A 20,856-nucleotide genomic window follows, 5' to 3' on the forward strand; every position below is an offset into this window, starting at 1 on the left:
ACACATTAGTCAATTTCAACAACACAAAGCAACAAAGATTTAGGAGATTGTAAACTCACCGGCCATTGTCACGACCCACTCCCCAGATTCTAATGCTCACAATGGGCTGAGAATGAAGAATGGTGTGATCCATGGGGTCAACCAAATTTAGCATGTCGTTCTCCAGTATAAGGTACATGTCTTTTCCCTATAATTCAAAACAAAACAAAAATTATAAAATGTATTCTTCATGCAAAGTAAATCAGCTCAAAACTCAAGATGTGTCTCTTTTCTTTATTTGCATTGTTAAATATCATTGAGTCATTTGATTGACTCAAGGTTTCAATTTATTCTGAGTGCATCTGAAAACAAGCTGACTTCTTGTTTAAAAAGGTTCAAGATAACATTTTACTTTACTTATTTTTTTTAATAAATGAAACTGGAGAAAAAAATTGTGTTCCATTTGTAAAATGTAATTGGTTTTCTTGGCTCGGTATAATTAATAACAATCTTAAGGTCACATGACATTCAGATATTCAATACACAAGTTTTTTGGTTACTCGTTTCCCTGAAAAAACATTAATCATCATAAAATACAAGACAATTCTTAATATTAAAACCTTAGCAATAAACAACAAAACCAGTAACCTTTTAAGGAGGAGAAACACATCAAATGATATGATGAGCCATGCTTTCTCTGCCTCAGCTTCCACTTCACAGTTAAAAGGGCTATTGGAGAGGATGGCATTGAGGCTGAACCCTATCCTCACTGAAGTCAGTGGGAGTTTTGCCATTGACTTCAACAGAGCCAGGATTTCATCCTGTCTTTCGGCTTGTGAGTATTGGCATTTTTCTTGGTTGAAGATTCTAAGAAAAGGAACCACTTTTTTGTGATATTCTTCCCTTTAATGACAATTTAGGAATGATAATTCTTTCTATTATTAATACTCTCTATATCCTAGCCACCTCTGCCCTAATATCAGGTCGTTCTGTCTTTTAAGCTTCCCAGAGAGAAGTACACACTGCAGCCAAAGGAGGCTTGGAAATCAGTTTCATCTGATTTGGTATATCTTCTCAAACAGTAATCCCAGGAGAATTGCAGGACCCCATGGAAATGATTCTAGAGTTATGTAAGACAAAATATTGATCAAAAAGGGATGGACTGTGGGGGGGTCCCCACTTAGTAAATGAGAATTTGTTTCCCCACTCTTGAGACACCATCCATACGCCTTTCAGAGTGGAAAGAATCTGATCACATACTGACAGAGGATTTAGAAATCACTCTCTTATTTTTGTACATCTCAATGATATGGCAGCCCTTTTTCAGATTGCCACTGCTCAGGTTTTAATAGTGTGTCTAATTCTGTGTCCCTGACTGTCATGCATTTCTTTTGGCTTGGAAGGGACTGTTTACTTTATTTGCTTGTACAGTGGAGCTCTTTTTGTAACAGAATAGATTTACACATGAAGGGATGAACAACATCTGGAGGGAAAATCGGGGAGGCAAAGTCTTGCCAGAGAGAGGAGACAGAGGTCTGAAGAAAATGTAAGGAAGGAAATACACACAAAAAGTTATCTTGGGGGAGGAAAAGAAGATGCAGTTGCAATAAACAGATGGTTAATGGAGAATTAACACTAATGAAGTAGCTTATTGCACAAAAGAAATAAGAGTAGAAGAGTAAAAAAGTAAGGAAGGAATAAGGTACAAAAGAAGAGCAAGAAGAGTCACTTAGATTTCTAAGGTGACTAAAAATCACAAGAACTATGAAAAAGATAAAGGACAAAGAATTTGTTAAGAGACCAAAGAGACTGAAAATAGCTCACGAAAGAGAACATTGCTGGGTATTTAGACCAATTTTCTATTTACACATTTATTTATGTAGCAATGACCTGGAAGAAATTGTTGCAAGAAAGTAAAATCTGATGATCATAATGCTGGAATTAGGGCAATAAAACTACATTTTAAAAATCTGAATAGGGTTGGAGACTGGGCAGATATGGAACATAATGAACATAAATCAAAAGAAATTCTAGCATACACAAGGGATGGCTCAGCTCAGGCCAACTGCAATATATTTTGCACAATTTTTGTTTCCTTATTATACAAAGGCTATTATAGTGATGGAGATCGTGTAGCAGCAGACAACCAGAAATTACATAGGCACTCTGGGAATCTAAATACAAAGACAGGATAAACCTGGCCACATTCTACGTGACCTCACTGACTGTCAAAGAATTCTGAAGAGACTACAAAAACTACTACTGGGGGTGGGGGAGCAGGGAAAAGGGGAGCGGGGAAAAGGCTTCTGGCAAACAAAACAACTCAGGGAACTAAAAGTAGAATCTCGATTTTAAGAGCACCAATCTTGAGAATGACCAGCTAAATGGTCCCCATAGGGTGTGTGGGAGAGTGTCATATAATAAACTGATGTTGAAGGAGAACAAGTTAACATCCCTTCACATTTGGATACCTTCAGTGCACTGGAAACCTCTTTATAGTGGTATGAAGGACAAGAAAGCAGCGATGTAGTGTACCATGCTGCAATTTACGCACCATACTTACAGTAATTTTGAGACGTTCAATTTTATGAAGATTTTGATTTTATGAACTCGTCAATACCCAATTAGTTCATTGAGATTTTACTACAAAATTAAAGAAGAGTTTGATCCTAGAAGACTGTTGGTGAGAAGCTATTTTTAGTGAGACACATGCTGCAGCAATATACTTTGTAAGGTAAATAATCTGTACAGTATGTGGCAAAAATGACAATGTAGTATGTGGTAATGCAGCAAAACATATTATGTGGTCTTCTTTCATGCCTTTGATTTCACAGAATTGTGGAAATTAGAAATGAGAAAGTGTTATTATGTCATCTTGTCTACCTGGAACAATTTATCTCCTCTTTGGGGTGAAATACTTACAAATGGTCCCAATCCTCAACCTCATTTAATAATATTTGAGCCAAACTAGTCCTTTTAATCTTTACCGAATCCTAAAAACTTAATCTTAATTCAACTCTTTCAGCTTAATTTTTTGTTGTACATATTCTGTATTCCTTCCGATTTCCCTCCAATTTGTTGTCATCTTTCTCTCTTCATTTCAGCTCCCTCCTTTAAACATGCTTCTTCCATACAACCTATCAGTGCTCTGCCAACCAAGAAGTGTTGTTACAAGAATTTCTTCTAAAGTAAGTGGGGATCTATTTACTCCTCTGTGTCTGAATTGTATTGCTTGCCCGTTTAGATTGACTCTGTGGGACTACTCATGTGAATAAGGTGAAAAGAATATGGTACTAACTCAGTAATTTGTGACCCAACTTTCTTTAACACCCTCCTCCTGAAAAGATAGATTTTTTTATGACAATAAGATAAAGTCTTTTACAAAGCACAGCCTATCATAAGACACTTAACAACTTGTCATCCTGATACACACGAAAGTTATTAAATTACTGACTGTATCATGTCAATGCCTACTTGAGACTCGGTTGGTGAATTATGGTCTCAGCCAGCTGAAGAGACATTTGGAGCTGTGAAGAACTGTTTAGCTGTGGGTTCCATACACACATATTTTAAACATATGAAAGTTTTCAATTTGAAAATATTTTTAACATTCAAAATAACTTAAAACAAATAAATCTACAATCTTTCCAAAGCTATAGATTAAGCTATGTTTATTTTAATTTTTGTGTTCTAAATACCTCCATATTCTCAAACTTCACTCTGAAATCTCTGTGCTTCATTCTGGTCATAACCAGGGGAGACACCACAGACCTTAAGGCCATAACAGTAGCTTGGGATGAAAAAACTGTTACCTATCTTTCATAACTGTTGTTCATGTCCATTCCATTCCAGGTGTGCGAGTGCCCACTAGTGTGGCTGTCGGAGATTTTTGCCTTAGCGGTATTCGTAAGATCAGCTGTGGCACCACCTTGAGTGCCGCACTCATGCACTGGTATATCAGGCACCGCTTGTCCTACACCCTCTCAGTTCCTTCTTGCTGGCAACTCTGACAGAGGGGCAGGAGGGTGAGTAATGGAATGGACATGAGCAACACATCTCGAAGAACAAAGTTACAAAAAGTTCAGAGTTCATAGTTGTGCAGCTTGCAACACTGCTCTGCCAAAGCTAGCATCATCTCGAGCTTGCTCGATAAGTACATAATGAGATGTGAACGTGCAGACAGATCACCAGGTAGCAGCCCTACAGCTCTCTTGGATTGGTGCCTGCACCAGGAAAGCCACTGATGATGTCTGCACACTGGTCGAGTGTGCCATCACGATTTCCGGCGGAGGTACTTTTGCCAGCTTATAGCAATAGCGGATGCAGGCCATGACCCAGGATGAAATCTTTTGAGCAGACACTGGGCAACCTTTCATTCTGTCTGCCACCGCAACGAACAACTGTGACGACTTACAGAATGGCTTTGTTCCATCTATGCAGAAGGCCAGCACCCTTCTGACATCAAGGGTGTGCAGCCTGCATTCCTCATCTGACGTATGAGGCTATAGAAAGAAGATGGGTAAGTATACGTCCTATGAAACTGGGAAACTCTCTTAGGCAGAAACGCCAGGTGCGGTCGCAGCTGGACCTCACTGTTGTAGAAGACCATATAGAGCAGCACCAAAGTAAGTGCCCTGATCTTGGACACCCTGTAGGCCGCCATTATCACAACCAGGAACCGAACTTTCCAGGAGAGAAGCAGGAAGCCAGAGGCTTGAAAGGAGGCCCCATGAGCCTTGACAGCATGTGATTCAGGTCCCAGGGAGGGACGGGATCCTGGATGTGTGGGTAGCGATGCTCCAAACCTTTCCAAAACCAACCTGTCATGTCGTGAGCGAAGACTGACCCTCCTTGGAATGGAGGGTGGAAAGCTGAGATAAAGGCCAGGTGGACCGTGACTGATTATCAGGACAAACCTGGGAGTTTGAGGTGCAGCAGATAATCTAGAATCTCCTGCAGCAGGGCCTGCTCAGCTCCGACTCGCCGATCTGAGGCCCAGCACGTGAACCTTTTCCACTTGGCCAGGTAAGTCGCTCTGGTGGAGGGTTTTCTGCTACCCAACAAGACCTGCTGACCTGGGCCGAGCATTTCCGTTCGTCCACATTCAGTTATGCAGTAGCCAGGCTGTCAAGTGCAGTGCCGCCAGGTTTGGGTGCAGCTGTAGCTCTGGGACAGCTACCGAATGGTACAACAGCATGCTGAACCAGTGCTAGTGAGGTCACACGGGGGCTATCAGGATAACCTTCGCCTTGTCCTGTTTGATCTTCACTAGGACTCTGTGAATCAATGACACTGGCAGGAATGGATACATCAGAGCCCCCGACCATGGGAGCATCTGAAATGCATCTGATAGGGAACCCCTGTCCAACCCCCAGATCAAACAAAATATGTGGCATTTCCTGTTCTGCCTGGACATGAACAGGTCCACCTGGGGAGTCCACCACTTCCAGAAGATTGCACTGACCGTCTCTGGGTGGAAAGACCACTCGTGGCGAGACAAGAAGGTCCTGCTGAGGCAATTTCCTACCACGTTCTTGGCTCTGGCAGGTGCACAGCTACCAGATGAATGGCATGCTGCACACAGAAGTCCCAAAGGTGGAGAGTTTCTTGGCAAAGGGCTGACAACCTGGCTCTGCTCTGCCTGTTGTTGTAATACACCGCAGAGGTATTGTCTGTCAGAACCTGCACCACCTTGCCCTTCCTGTGGGGCAGGAAAGCCTTGTAGGTCAAGCAAACCACTCTCAGCTCCGTGACATTGATATGGTGGCCCAGGTCCACAGCATTAGAGACCAGGGTCAGCACCAGGGATGGAGTCGAGAAGGGAACTCCCTCCAACACTACACGGCGTCCAACCACCAATTCAGGGATGACCGGATGTGATCCGGCACCCTGACTATCCAGTCTAGGTTGTGCCTGATGAGGATGTAAACCGATGCCAGCCACATTTGCAGTGGCCCGAGATGGAGCCTGGCATGACTGACCATGTATGTACGTGTGGCCATATGGCCCAACAACCGCAAGCAGGTGTGAGCCATGGTGAGCGGTGGTTCTTTACGTGGGAGAACAGGTCTGACATGGCCTGAAAATGTACTACTGGAAGGAAGGCCCTGGCTCGTGTAATGTCAAGAACTGTCCCAATGAACTCTATTTGCTGGACCAGCTTCAAGGTGGATTTTTTCTCCTTTGTTAACAGGCCCAGGTCGCAGTAGGTGGAACGCACCAGATAGAGGCTCCTCTGCACCTGTTCCTGAGACCTGCCCTTGATATGTCAGTCACTGAGATATGAGAAGACTTGACCCCTCAATGTCTCAGGTAAGCAGCCACTGGCTCCATACATTTTGTGAACACCCTTGAGGCTGATGAGAGGCCAAAGGGCAGTGCCATGAAATAAAAATGGCATCCGCCCACTATGAAATGGAGGAAATGTCCGTTAACTTGGAATATGGAAATAAGCATCCTTCCCTCTCCTTCCATTTTAATCATTCATTCCACAACTGCCACCATGGAGCATTCTGGCCTGGTAGAATAGTGCTCTAGCCCCCTAGCAAACACTTTGTCATCTCAGGTCCCATATTGATGCAATTACAGGACACGTGACTTCTCATAGTCCAGTGGTTCTCAAACTTTTGTTCTGGTGACCACTTTTATATAGCAAGCCTCTGAGTGCAACCCCCCACTTTTAAATTAAAAACACTTTTTTATATATTTAACACCATTATAAATGCTAGAGGCAAAGCAGGGTTTGGGGTGGAGGCTGCCAGCTCGCGATCCCCCATGTAATAACTTCGCAACCCCCTGAGGGGTCCTGACCCCCAGTTTGAGAACCCCTGTCATAGTCAGTGTAGGGAAGACAAAGGGAGAATTCTTTTCAGCAGTCAAACATCTTTCTCTCCCCCATGCTCCCCAAATGGTACAATCAAACACAAACATGCACACGCACACACACACGCACTCCTGGACAACTCAACTTCCACGCTGCTCTCAACCTTTAATCAGCCCAGAAATGAAGGTCTACTTGTCTTGTTTCTTAATAAGCAAACACTGGCAGGCAAAGAAACATAAGAAGTATAAAAGCATAATTTCTGTTTGCACTCTTCATTAACACTTTTTTGGGAGGTGGGGGGGGTAATTTTCTTGTTTTTAAAAACCTCACTCCCAGTAGGCCAGACTCACAGGTGCATCTAAAAGAGTAAGCCTAGAGTGTACATTTACAACAGTTAGGCTCCGTCTGGATTTACACAGTTTACAAAGAAGGTCAGTATCGTTATCCACATTTTACAGATGGGGAAACTGAGGCACAGAGAGGTGAAGTGGCTTTCCCAAGATCACCCAAAGGTCAGTGGCAGAACCAGGTCTCCTGAGTCCCAGGCCAGTGTTCTAGCCACTAGGCCTCACTGCTACAATTACCAATGTCATTTTCATTCTCTTTACATATCACTTCTGCATTTGGATCATGGTGCACAGGAAATCTAAGCTGGTGTAACTCATATGCTAACGGGCCAGAAGAGAGCAGCATAACAAGAAAAACAACTTGGCAGAGGGTTTAAGAAAGCCTATGTTAAAATAGATAACCTATAGCCTCTAGGATCTAGAAGCAAAAGACGCACCAACTTGAAGTTCCTTACATTTCCTTTCCCACTGGTAAAGGGTGTGAGAATGGAACAGGCACTGAAACAAAGCCCTCTTTAGTCAGTACAAGGATTTCCACTGATTTCAAGGACTTTGGATCTGAGCTTATGACAGTGAGAATATAAAGGAATAGTAGAGTAACTTCTACCACCTTACACATCACCCTGTATTTGACCCTCATCTTCAGTTTATAGCAGATGTTTTATTAACAAACTGCACAGTATACAGCCATTTAATTATTACTGGACTTGTCATGCAGCATATCTAACATATGAACTGGAGACACAACAATTTCATCATGGTCTTTGTGACACCTGCTCTCCTAACCTCCCAGAAACAAAAATCAAGTTCACTCTCAAATTTTCTTCTCCTTTTTGCCAGCACCAGCTGCTGATACAGCAGTCCCAGTCTCGCTCTGCTTCTTTACTTTTTTTTCATTAAAGAATACATAGAAAATTAGGGTACTTAATTTTTGTTCAGTAACATTTAAAATTGGGTGGAAAACTAACATGCTTCTGTGTATTTTTAAAGGTATCTTATGGAGTGGGTGGAATGTATTCAAGGGGGGGAACAGGGTAATGTAAAGAAAGTTCGGACCATACTCTTACCTCTCCCCATATGCCAACTGTGTCTCTGATATCATTTTTACAGTAAGACAGTTGTCTGATGCAATTGTTCACAGCAACACTGCTTTTTCCAGGAGCTAGATCTTCTTCTGCCATTTCTACCCAGCCCAAAGAGCGCACAGCAAAGCACTGAAAAAAAAAAACAACCAGAGAAAAGATTTGTGTGTAAATCGTAATTCTGTATACCAACAAAGCAGTATCAATTACTTACAAAAGACTGAAGAAATCTAATGGACAGATTCCCAGTGAAGTCAATGTCAAAACTCCCCCTCTTTTTGAACAGAACAGAAGCAGGTCCCTGCATTGCCATAAGATGACACTCATAGCAGATAGGTACATTAAAATGTTTCATTTAATAATGTAAAATGAAAATATTTATTGGAAGGAACAAGGTAAGTTGAATGATGTGTCAGGAAAAATGATACTTCTTATATCTCCATGGTGGCAGAACGCAAAATGCTTTAAAGAATACAGTCACCAAAAGAGGAAACGTGGAACATGTCAGGCAGTGGTCCCCAACCTTTTTTATCTGGCAGGCGCTGACAACAAGCCACAGAGGACCATGGCGGCGGACGAGCATCTGCTGAAATGCCACCAATAAGTAGCAACATCAACAGGCGTCGCCCCAAAATACCACCGACAAGCAGCATCCTCCAGAGGCGTCGCAGCCGAAATGCCGCTGATTTTTGGCAGCATTTCGGTGGCGACGCCTCTGGGGGAAGCTGCTTGTTGGCGACATTTTGGCGGATGCTCGTCTGCCAGACAGTACGTGGGTACACTTAGACGCCCCAGTGGGCGCCATGGCACTCGTGGACACCGCGTTGAGGACCCCTGATGTAAGAAATGCTTTAGGCAGTCAGTAGAATACCCTTACACCAGAAAAATAGCAACCACAGCTATGGATAAAGTAAGATGGAGGTCCTAGCTAGTATTTTCAGCCTTAATTCCAAAAAAGCTTTTGGTTTAGGCCTGTTGTGAAATCCACACATGGTATATCTCACTACTGAGTTTTAAACCACAAAACTTAATTTATTAAGGATTATCACAATCAGTTTTACAGTAAGTTTAAGTAAGACAGCAGACAATGGTAAATCCGAAGTATTAACTAAGAAATAAAATACTGTGTGAAGAAACAGGCTTTTAACAGTGACCCTTAAAAAAAAATTATAATAGTATAGAGCAGAAGGATGCCAACCAGAGCTCTCAATTGGCAGAACATTGCAAGACTACATCAGTCAGCACGTATGGTGCATTTTGCAAACAAAACAAAAAGGGATAAATTGCCTGGAAATATTTCTGTTACTGTCATTATGGTAGATTTATAAAAGCCACTTTTTAATATGGAAAAAACATTCATATTATGCTGAGGCGTTATAGAGTGAAATCCTGACCCTATTGAAGTCAATGGGAGTTTTGCCATTGACTTCAACGGGGAAAAAGATTTCACCCAGAGGATTCTGCTGTCAAGTTGAGCCATAATTGCTAATACAAATCTATAATAGTTTTGTTGCTTCCTTCTGGTAGACATGCTGAACTTCTATTTTATTAAGAGTACCCCCTAGAAACCCCATATTATATAACACACACTATTTTTGAAGCATTCAGCATAGATTATATTGTCTGTATCAGGGGTTGGCAGCCTTTCAGAAGTGGTGTGCCGAGTCTTCATTTGTTCACTCAAATTTAAGGTTTCGTGTGCCAGTAATACATTTTAATGTTTTTAGAAGGTCTGTTTCTATAAGTCTATAATATATAACTAAACTATTGTTGTATGTAAAATAAATAAGGTTTTAAAAATATTTAAGAAGTTTCATTTAAAATTAAAATGCAGAGCCCCCTGGACTGGTGGCAGGAACCCAGGCAGTATGAGTGCCACTGAAAATCAGCTTGCGTGCTGCCTTCGGCACGCGTGCCATAGGTCACCTACCCCTGGTCTATATGGATTAGTAAAATCTATGGCATGGGGTCTTTGAGAACTTAATGAGACATTACAATCCCACCTTCCCCTACCTACAAATCCCCTATGTGCCAATCACAGCTGTCTAGAGAGGCATAAGCTCCAGCACATCGCAAAAGGACAGAAGGAAAATTTAGAATGAATGTACTTAAAATCTAGCCCGCATTTAAGACCCTCTCTCTTTTACCATGTATACCTCCAACTCAAAAGTGGACTAAAGATTAATGTGGGGTATGGCTACATTGCGAGGCTTTTAGCGACATGGCTGTGCTGCTAAAAGGCACGCAGTGTCACTGCTGTTTGTCGGCAGAGAGCTCCTGCTGACAAAAAACTTCCACCTCCCATGAACTGCAGCAGCTTTGTTGGCAGGAGAGCGATCTTGCCAACAAAACACTGTTCATACCAGCGCTTTTTGTCAGTAAAACTTGTGTCATTCAGGCTGTGTGGTTTTTTAACACCCCTGAATGACAAAAGTTTTGTCAATGAAGTTCCAGTGTGGACAAACCCTTAGAGTAGGCATTGTGTAGCTTCCCGATACATTACCTATTGGCTTCTTTTCAACTTCTTTGGCAGTGACTGCGTTTTTTGTTTGGAAATTGTGTGCTGCATCAACTTTGTATTGGTTCAGGAAATCAAATGATGCAATACATATTAGAATTCAGCAATGTTTTAAATACACAATCCCTAAAAAGCCAAAATGCATTGTTCAGTGCTGCCCCCGTGTGACAAACTGGTTTCATTGTTACCAGCATCTAATGAAACAAATGTTTAGGAATACAGCCCCGGTCTTGTAAATTCCTCTGCAAACCACTGAGGTCATGCTACATTGACTGCAGGGCAGTCCTGTGTAGGACACAGCTCTGGTGAACCAGGTTGCAGAATTAGGCCTATAATTACTCTAACATCTGTTTTTGAAATACATTTAACAAATGATACGTTGCAGAGTAGCAGCCGTGTTAGTCTGTATCGGCAAAAAGAACAGGAGTACTTGTGGCACCTTAGAGACTAACAAATTTATTTCAGCATAAGCTTTCGTGGGCTACAGCTCATTTCTTTGGATGCACAGAATGGAACACACAGACAGGAGATATTTATACATACACAGAACATGAAAAAAAAAGGTTTTCTTTCTCCTGCTGACGATAGCTCATCTCAATTGATTGGACTCTTCCAATTGGTATACATACTTCCACCTTTTCATGTTCTCTGTATGTATAAATATCTCCTGTCTGTGCGTTCCATTCTATGCATCCAAAGAAGTGAGCTGTAGCTCACGAAAGCTCATGCTGAAATAAATTTGTTAGTCTCTAAGGTGCCACAAGTACTCTTGTTAATTTAACAAATGGGTTTTTAAAACTCTGAAGCAAAAACACAGAGATAGGTAATTCAAGTACATACAAAATGTTTACTTTGGAAAGCTAATGGAGGGCAAGAACATACAGTAGCACGTAGTGAATTAATTTTATTAATGTTTTAATCTTTATTGGGGTACAGAAGCACAAGGGGACAAAGTAATTTTGGAGTGAAGAGTTCTTGTATATTTCAGCAACCCACCTAAGCCTATTCTCAAAAAAGGAATCTGAGGCCCTGTCTACACTGGCAAGTTTCTGTGTTGTAACTCCCGAGGTGTATACACTGCCAAGCCACTTAAGTGTGCAGAAACTGCACAATTGCAGCACTGTAAAAAAACTACCTCAACGAGAGGCGTACAGATTTCTGTGCCAGGGCTACAGCGCTGCGGTGCCAGTGTAAACATGTGATCGATTACAGCACTGTGACTAGCTGCCGGGAGGTGTTCCATAATGCCTGTTCTTGCCTCTCTGGTCATCGGTTTGAACTCTACTGCCTGCCCTCAGGTGACCAACTCTCATCCCCACCCCGTAAATTCCTTTGGAATTTTGAAAGTCCCTTTCCTGTTTGCTCGATGATGCATGCAGTGGTCTCAGTGCATCTTTCCAGGTGGTCATGCCTGCTCCACGCACCAGGTGATTCCTCGCTTGGAGCAATGCTGAACTGCTGGACCACATCAGCATTTGGGGAGAGGAGGTTCTCCAGTGCCGGCTGTGCTCCAGCCATAGGAATTATGATACCTATGGACAGATTTCACAATGCATGACAGAAAGAGGCTGTGACTGGGACTCACTGCACTGCAGGGTCAAAATGAAGGAGCTCCCATTGCTGCACACAGGTGAGCCACATAGGAGCCAGGGTGGAAGCCGCAGTCTTAGAGAAGACCCTCCCTTCATTCCTGCTCACCCTCAGCAGCAAGGTATCTTCCATAATGATCACATGCTGTGGAAAGTGTAGGGACAGGAATGATTATCAGGCCCCTCTACAGTGCTGGCTTTCCCCAAGACCAGTGTACAGTGTACACGTGACCAGTGTACAGCAGGGACTGGGAAGAGTAATTTACCCTGCCCCTGTGGCTACTCACCATATTGGGGGTCTTATGGCTCATGTGTGCTTGCCTGGGATCAGCCAGTTAGTGACAGGTGTATGAGTACTGGCTGAGTTTTAAATCACTGAATCTGTGTATTGCAAACAATACTGCTTCTCTAAAATGCTGCATTTAAACTTCACAGAGATGACCTTGGGAGCCCAGCCTCCCCCTTTGTTATCGGTGGCTGAATGGCTGCGCAGAATTAGAAAGTGGTCAAGAAGAACCAAGGAGGACTTTCTGCGTTATGATTATGGTTATGATGCACTCCGTGGCTGAGAAGCAGAAATTGAAGGAGTGGCGGGACAGCAAGAAGAACCACCCAAAGGAGAACATGGCATGCCAGAATGAAGACACGGAGCGGCTCTTAAAGGTTATGGAGCGCCAAGCAGACACACTCCAGGCGACATTAGCTCTACAAACCGAGCAGTTCTGTGTCCATCCTCCTCTGCAGCAGCTGTTGCAAAACTCTTTCCCATGCTCCCCCTAGACACTGCCAACACACTTTTACTCCTGGCTCCAGTCTATACCCACGGCATTCCACTCCTCCCCCCATCACAGTCCAGCACTGCAGATGCCCACTACCCACTGCACTCAACATCCATCCCTCTGCAGTTTGGTCCTTCTGAAGTACAGTACTCGCTGCATTGTACTCCAAAGAAGGTTAGATATGACATACACAAATCTTTAGCCATTCCGAGATCCCACCTCCTCCTTGGACCTTCCCTTCCCCCATCCCACTCACTGCTGATGTTTTTCTGTTTGAATCTCTCCCCCTGTTGTTATTTTTTAATAAAATAATTGTGTTGGTTTGAAAACAATCTTTACTCCATTAATTGAAAGCAAACAGAGTCCTGCAAAGCAACAGACAATTATGTTAAAACTCTGTATTGCATCATCTGCACCCATCACCTCCTAGCATTACAAGCATTGCAATCCTGAGCACAGTGTGGCTTTCAGCTTCAAATTTCTGCCTAAGGGCATCCCTGGATACTTATGGCCCCGCGCTGCGCCCCTCTAATAACCCTGGTCTCTGGCTGTTCAAACTCAGCCTTCGGGCGCTGAGTGTCTGCGGTCCAGCCCTGAGTGAAGCTTTCATTCTTCCCTTCACAAATATTATGGCACATAAAGCATGTGGCTATAAGCATAGGAATACTGTCATCGGCCAGGTCCAGCTTCCCATAGAGGTAGCACCAGGGGGCCTTTGAACGGCCAAAAGCAACTCAACACTCATTCTGCACTTGCTCAGCCTGTTGTTGAACTGCTCCTTGCTGCTGACGAGTTGCCCTGTGTATGGCTTCATAAGCCACAACATCAAGGGGTAGGCGGGGTCTCCCACAATCACAATGGGCATTTCAACTTCCCCTACAGTGATCTTCTGGTCCGTAAAGAAAGTCCCGGCTTGCAGCTTCTTGAACAGGCCAGTGTTCCAAATGATGTGTGTGTCATGCACCCTTCTGGACCAGCCTGCGTTAATGTCTGTGAAATGCCCACGATGATCCACAAGCGCCTGAAGAACCATTGAGAAATACCCCTTGCAATTAATGTACTCAGTGGCTAGGGGGTCTGGTGCCAGAATTGGAATGTGCGTGCCATCTATCGCCCCTCCGCAGTTAGGGAAGCACATTTGTGCAAAGCCATCCACAATGTCATGCACATTGCCCAAAGTCATGGTCTTTCGGAGCAGGATGCGACTAATGGCCTTGTACACTTCCGTCAAGACAAGTCCAACAGTTGACTTTCCCACTCTGAACTGGTTAGCAACCAATTGGTATCAGTCTGGAGTAGCCAGCTTCCACAGTGCAATTGCCACACGCTTCTACAATGGCAGAGCAGCTCTCATTCTCATGTCCTGGTGCCACAGGGCTGGGGAAAGATCATCACACGGTCCCATGAATATGGCTCTCTCATTCAGAAGTTCTGCAGCCACTGCTGATCAATCCTAGACATGCATCACGATGTGATCCCATCACTCAGTGCTTGTTTCTCGAGCCCCAAAGCGGCGTTCCACTGTGGTCAGCACCTCTGTGAATGCCACAAGCAATCTCGTGGCAAGATCAATGTTGCACTCCTCTCACCTTTGTAGTTTATGGAATAACTCCACTGCCTCTCATGATGTGTTGATCAGAGCAAGCAGTATACTGGTCAACATTTTGGTATGCATTCCTGCTGCCCGAAGAGGCAAGGCGCACAGAACACAAACCACTGAAGCTTATGGTATATTTTTTTAGTGATTTATTAATGAAACTATATCTTTCTACTGGTCTTGCAGCAGCAAGGCACAACCAGAGGTAGATCTTATATTAATCACCACTAGATTACAAAACATACACCACTTTGTAACTCTAAGTTAGATCTTACCACTTGACAGCACTTTGAAAAATATAGATTGTATATTCATAAAAATGAAAAAAAATAATTTCATAGAAACAGTATTATTGCTTTTGAGTAAATACCAAATTATTATTTTTTGCAACATTAGAAACATTTAGTATCCAATACATCTTCAAGTGCTTAAACACATATTACTTGGATACATACCACATAGAGATTCTAAATCAATAAATTCACATGCATTAAAAAGACAAAAATGGCTTTTCCAAGTAAATGGGAACATTTTTCTTATTTGCAAATTTCTTTTCTCAGAGCTACTATGTGCACTCACCCATCACTGATTGGTAGAATCTTTTACTGTGCACAGAAGCAGTCCTGATCTGTCAATCACAGGCTTCCCTGAGGTGATAGGCCTACCCTATACTCCAGTTAAACTACTTTGAAAAGTAATTAACAATGTATAATATATAATTTATTAAACAAAAAACATTATGCAAATTGTGTTAAACTCCTCTGTGTGTATGGTAAAAACTCAAATTCATCAAAGTTTTATGTCAGATAGAAATAGTATCTTGAAATAAGGAAATTAAGTCATGATTTTTTTTTTCCTCCTGCAAAGCATGTTTACTGAATTGATGATCTGGGAGCTGACTTTAAACTTTAACCAAATGGGAATAAAACCTGGAGGAGAAATGGTGAAATTAGGAGGGAAACTACAGCTTGAAGCATTTTTCATCCCAAAGCTGCCTCTGAAGAAGCCAAAATGTCCAGTTTATAACATTTAATAAAGTTTACAAATCTCTTCTGTCACATTACTGGATCTTTTGGCCCATGAAGTACTCACAGCTCTTGTTGAATGTGCCAGAACATCTATTAGGGATGCTAAGCCTTGATTTTTGTAAGTCTTTTCAATACACTTTCTATTGTGCCTGGAGAAATAGATTTTATTGTGGTAGCATCCACAATGTGCTAGTTACTTTCAAAACACAGAAAAAAGACAATTCCAGCACTAAGCAGAGTACAATTCAAAAAGGCAAAGTCAGAAGGAGGATAGGAGCAAGGGATACGAAATACAGGTAACAGGATCAGGATGATGATGACGACAGAATATATCTTAGTTACAACTAAATTTTTCTGGATTTTTGCTCTTCTTTTGTTAAACACATTAAACTCTCCACTTGCTTTACCCATTCAATTCCAGTTTTACAGTTACAGAGTAAGCTGTGTTTTAGACTCTTTTGTAGTCCCCCTTGAGTGCACCTCTCAGGTAACACACTTGGCCTTCCACTCCCTCTCAGTGGTGAAATCCCATAATTCAACCACTTTGGGACTTGACTTCTGGGCTGCATATTCCATTTTCAACCTCTTTTAGCATGACAGGCCCAACAGTATTTGGTACCTACAAGAAAACTCTATAATATTCTTTATTCACCCAAAGGTATAAAACAAACAATGACAGGGGACAAACAAAAGGCTACTATGCTTGAATCTTACCTTAACCTTTCCTGGGGGACAGAGGGTGTGAGTGTTTGGGCCAGGGGTTGGTGAGTTGGGGAGGGCCATGGCTGGGCTCTTCGGAGGGAAGGGGGTAGGACTGTTTGGCCCAGGGGGTCCCACAGCTGGGCTCTGGGGTGTGGGGTGGGGAAGGGGCAGAGAGAAGGGGTTTGAGCGTCTGGGGGGAAGGGGCACAAAAGCAGGAACTGGGTTGTCATACGAGTTTCTTTAATTCTCCTGGGGGAATTTTTAATTTTTTGGCGCAGAATCCCCCCAGGAGTAACTATATTCTGTAGAATGGGGAATTAACCCTGAGCATGAATTCTAGAAGGTTCTAACAACTGTCATTTTTGAAAGTGCAGTGTTATTATCTCACTGTAAAAGCTCTTACATCAGATATTTTCACCACGAATGTGTCACCAAAGAAGAATCAGAACATGCAAAGGAAGTGACACCACTCTGAGAGGTTCAAATGGAATACTATACCTCGTAGTGTTGCAAAACAACTGAAAAATTAAGCAACTGAGCTGCTAACAGGGGTGAAAGTAACTTACAAGGATTTACCAGTACTGCCAGAGTCCTGAGGGGCGTGGTCTCATCCAGAAGAGGTGTGGCATCAACCGGAAGAGGCGGGGCATTTTAAGATTTAAAGGCTCTGGGGCACTGGCTGTGGCTGGGAACCCCAGGGCCTTTCAATCAGCCTGGGGCTCTCAGCTGCAGAAGTGGCTGAGAGCCTCTGGGGCTCACGGGCAAATTAAAGGGCCCGGGCTCCGGCTGCCGCGGAGCTCCGGGCCCTTTAAATCCCCACTGCCTCGAGTCTTGCCAGGCTGGGGCTGGGATTTAAAGGGCCTGGAGCTCCTGCTGCTGCAGGGAGCTCTGAGCTCTTTAAATCCCGGCCCCAGCCCAGCCGCTAGAGCCACAGGCGGGATTCAAAGGGTTCTGGGCTGCCTGCAACCGCGGGAGCTCTGAGCCCTTCAAATCCTGGCCCCAGCCCGGCCGTCGGAGCCGTGGGCTGGATTTAAAGGGCTCTGGGCTGCCTGCAGCCGTGGGAGCTCTGAGCCCTTTAAATCCCGGCCCCAGCCTGGCCACCAGAGCCTTGGGCGGGATTCAAAGGGCTCTGGGCTGACCGCAGCCGAGGGGAGCCCACAGCCCTTTAAATCTCCGCCATGGAAGCTGGTGCCATCTGGCACGGTGTACTGGCTCTTGCCGGTACACCATACCAGACCGTACCGGCTTACTTTCACATCTGGCTGCTAACAAAAACATCTACTCTCCTTTAAATCAGTGACTATTCTGGAAGACTACAGAGTATTGTTTCCATCTTTAAGAGAGGTTCTGGGGCCATCTGGGAAATTACAGATCAGTAGCCTTACTTCAATACCAAGTAATGTGACTGAAACTATACAATATAATTGGGACAAACCAGCAGGGCTTCTGGAAAGGAATATCAAACCTCTCCAATACATTAGAATCTTTTGAGGATGTTAAAAAAAACACCACCACTGAATGAAGGAAAACCAGATGACAAACTGTACTTTTAGAAAGTCTTTGACTAAGTCCCTCACAAACGGCTATTATGATAACTAAGTTGTCACAGTATTGCACACTAGAATATACCTTTTAAAAGTCTTGATTTAAGACTCTAAGGCCTGCTTTACAGATAGATTTTGTACTGGTATAATTATTTTGGTTCGGGGTGTGATTTTTTTTTCTTTTTTTCCTACTGGTACACCCTTAATGTGGATACAATTGCAGCAATATAAAAATATACTTTACATTGCTTATTATCCTTCCACTACAAGAAGGGGAGGGATAGCTTAGTGGTTTGAGCACTGGCCTGCTAAACCCAGGGTAGTGAGTTCAATCCTTGAGGGGGCCACTTAGGGATCTAGGGCAAAAATCAGTACTTAGCCCTGCTAATGAAGGCAGGGGGCTGGATTCAATGACCTTTCAAGGTCCCTTCCAGTTCTAGGAGATTGGTATATGTCTAAGATATACTAGTATAGTACATATGCGGGAGGGGACTGTACTGCATTAATTATATTAATATAATTAATGTGGTACAACTTCTGTGTTTAGAAAAGCACTAATTGATGGAGAATTTACCACATCCCTCAGAAAGCTGTTAAATGGTTAATTACCCTCACATTTAAAAATATGTCTTATTTCCAGTTGGAATTTTTCTGACTGCAACTTCCAGCCATTAGATCTTTGTTTGTCAGGCTAGAGCTGACTGGAACTCCCTTCTAAAAGAACCAATTTCAAAGCCAAACGTTGAAAATAAGCCTGCTGACACGCAGACCTAGTAAGAGCTCATTCTTAAGAATCATAAAATGGCCTTGTAACATGATAGGTCTTTCAGTTCAAAACAGAGTTTTGAATAAAACCACACACGTGCTTTTCCAGATTGATCATCTTCTAGAGGTGAGTATCCATTGCTATATTTTGGCCTTTCTTGACCAGCATTTACCCTTTAAAAGGTATGTTTACACTGCAGATCAGCCCCAAGGGGTTTGGCAGGTCCAAGCTCAGATGGCTAGATTGAGGGCTTGGCTACACTGGAGAGTTGCAGCGCTGGTGAGGGGGTTACAGTGCTGCAACTCAGGATGTGGCCACACTTGCAAAGCACAGCCAGCGCTGCAACTCCCTGGTTGCAGTGCTGGCTGTACACCTGGTCTGCCTCGGGTGTAGCAATTCCAGCGCTGGTGATGCAGTGCTGGTCAGCAAGTGTGGACACCAACAGCGCTTTTATTGGCCTCCAGGGTATAAGGAGGTATCCCAGCATACCTTTTCAGCCACTCTGGTAATCGTTTCACACTCCACTGCCCTGGGCTCAGCTGACCCCCCATTTAAATGCCCCGGGAATTTTAAAAATCCCCTTCCTGTTTGCTCAGCCAGGTGTGGAGTGCAATCAATCCATCAATCAATCAGCGACCATGCCTCCAAGCCCCAAACGAGCCCCAGCATGGAACAGTTCCGAGCTGCAGGGCCTCATCAGTGTTTGGGGTAAGAAAGCTGTACAAGCACAGCTGCGCTCCAGCCGAAGAAATTATGATACCTATGGGCAGATATCACAGTCCTTGCTGATAAGGGGCCATGAACGGGACGCGTTACAGTGCAGGGTAAAAATAAAGGAGCTGCGCATTGCCTATTGCAAAGCCCGTGAGGGAAATCGCCGCTCAGGAGCTGCCCCCACGACCTGCCGTTTTTACAAGGAGCTGGATGCCATACTTGGGTGTGACCCCACTGCCAATCCTAGGAGCACGATGGAGAGTTCAGAGCAGGGAGAAGTGGGGGAGAGTGTAGAGGAAGCGGAGAGTGAGGCTACTGGGGTGGAGGGAGACACCCCAGAGTCCCAGGAGGCATGCAGCCAGGAGCTCTTCTCAAGCCAGGAGGAGGCTAGCCAGTCGCAGCAGCTGGAAGTTGTTGGTGAAGAAGAAGCAGAGGAGCGTGTTCCGGGTAAGCAGATTTTATGTTTTGGGAGAGGAGAGTGGGGGTTATGGCTGCCTGCCTGCATGACTAAATGTGGAATAGCCCATTGATTTGCTCTATCACGTCTCTGTAATCGGCCTCAGTAATCTCTTGAAAACTTGCAGACAGAGCGTGGGCAATGTGCTTTCGCAAGTTTATAGGGAGAGCCACTGTGGTCCTTGTCCCGGTCAGGCTAACTCGTCCAAGCCACTGTGCCGCGAGGGGTGAGGAGACCATTGCTGCACACAGGCAAGCTGCATAGGGACCAGGGCGGAATCCACATTGCTGTAGAAGACCCTCCCTCTCTTCCCAGGTAACATGCAGCACTGATATATCTGGCAGTAGGAAACCCTGTTGAGAATGTAGGGATACTGCTCAGTGCAGGGCGCCAGCTTCCCCCCCCCCCTTGCAGGTCGGCAGCTTCCCGCCCCCCCCCCCCCTTGCAGGTCAGCAGCTTCGCGGTCCTCCCCCTTGCAGGTCAGCAGCTTCCTGTTCCCTCCTGTCCCCTGTGCAGGCCCCCAGCTCCCTCCTCTACCCAGTGCAGAGAAACCCCAGTGAGCCATCAGGCAGTTCCCCTTCCCAGGTGAAGTTGGGGCAGAAACACTCACCCCATTGCTCGCCATGCCTTTGCTTCCGTGGCCTCTCTGTGCTAAGTTAGGTATGTGGGAATGATGCTACAAAAAGTCTACAAACTCCTTCACTGTGTGATAATAAACAATGTAGCCTCTGTGTATTACATGTTTCTATCTATGTTTTTTTAAGTGACCTGGAATAATGCAGCCGGATCACCGCCTGCCCGTCGCTTGCAGAACTTGAGGAAAAATCCGCAAAAATCAAAAGAAGAATTGATCAAAGCAGTTACGAATCACTACGCCAGAGAAAGTAGGAAGACGCAGGAATGGAGAGAGAAAATGCATGAGTGGAGGCAA

The 20,856-nt window shown here is 44.1% G+C and overlaps 1 protein-coding gene across 13 annotated transcripts in view; it reads right to left on the minus strand.

The window, feature by feature from the left end:
• APBB2 (amyloid beta precursor protein binding family B member 2) overlaps positions 1 to 20,856 on the minus strand; it is a 315,643-nt gene that overhangs the window by 68,110 nt on the left and 226,677 nt on the right. For all 13 annotated transcript variants that reach the window (XM_030563659.1, XM_030563654.1, XM_030563652.1 and 10 more), the window contains 2 exons: positions 8,217 to 8,363; positions 60 to 187 (listed from right to left, as the gene is read on the minus strand). In XM_030563659.1, coding sequence (XP_030419519.1) covers positions 60 to 187; positions 8,217 to 8,363 — 275 coding nt within the window. The remainder of the gene's footprint in view (positions 1 to 59; positions 188 to 8,216; positions 8,364 to 20,856) is intronic.

This window comes from Gopherus evgoodei, chromosome 5 (genome assembly GCF_007399415.2).
Source record: "Gopherus evgoodei ecotype Sinaloan lineage chromosome 5, rGopEvg1_v1.p, whole genome shotgun sequence".
In the NCBI taxonomy this organism is placed as follows: domain Eukaryota; kingdom Metazoa; phylum Chordata; order Testudines; family Testudinidae; genus Gopherus; species Gopherus evgoodei.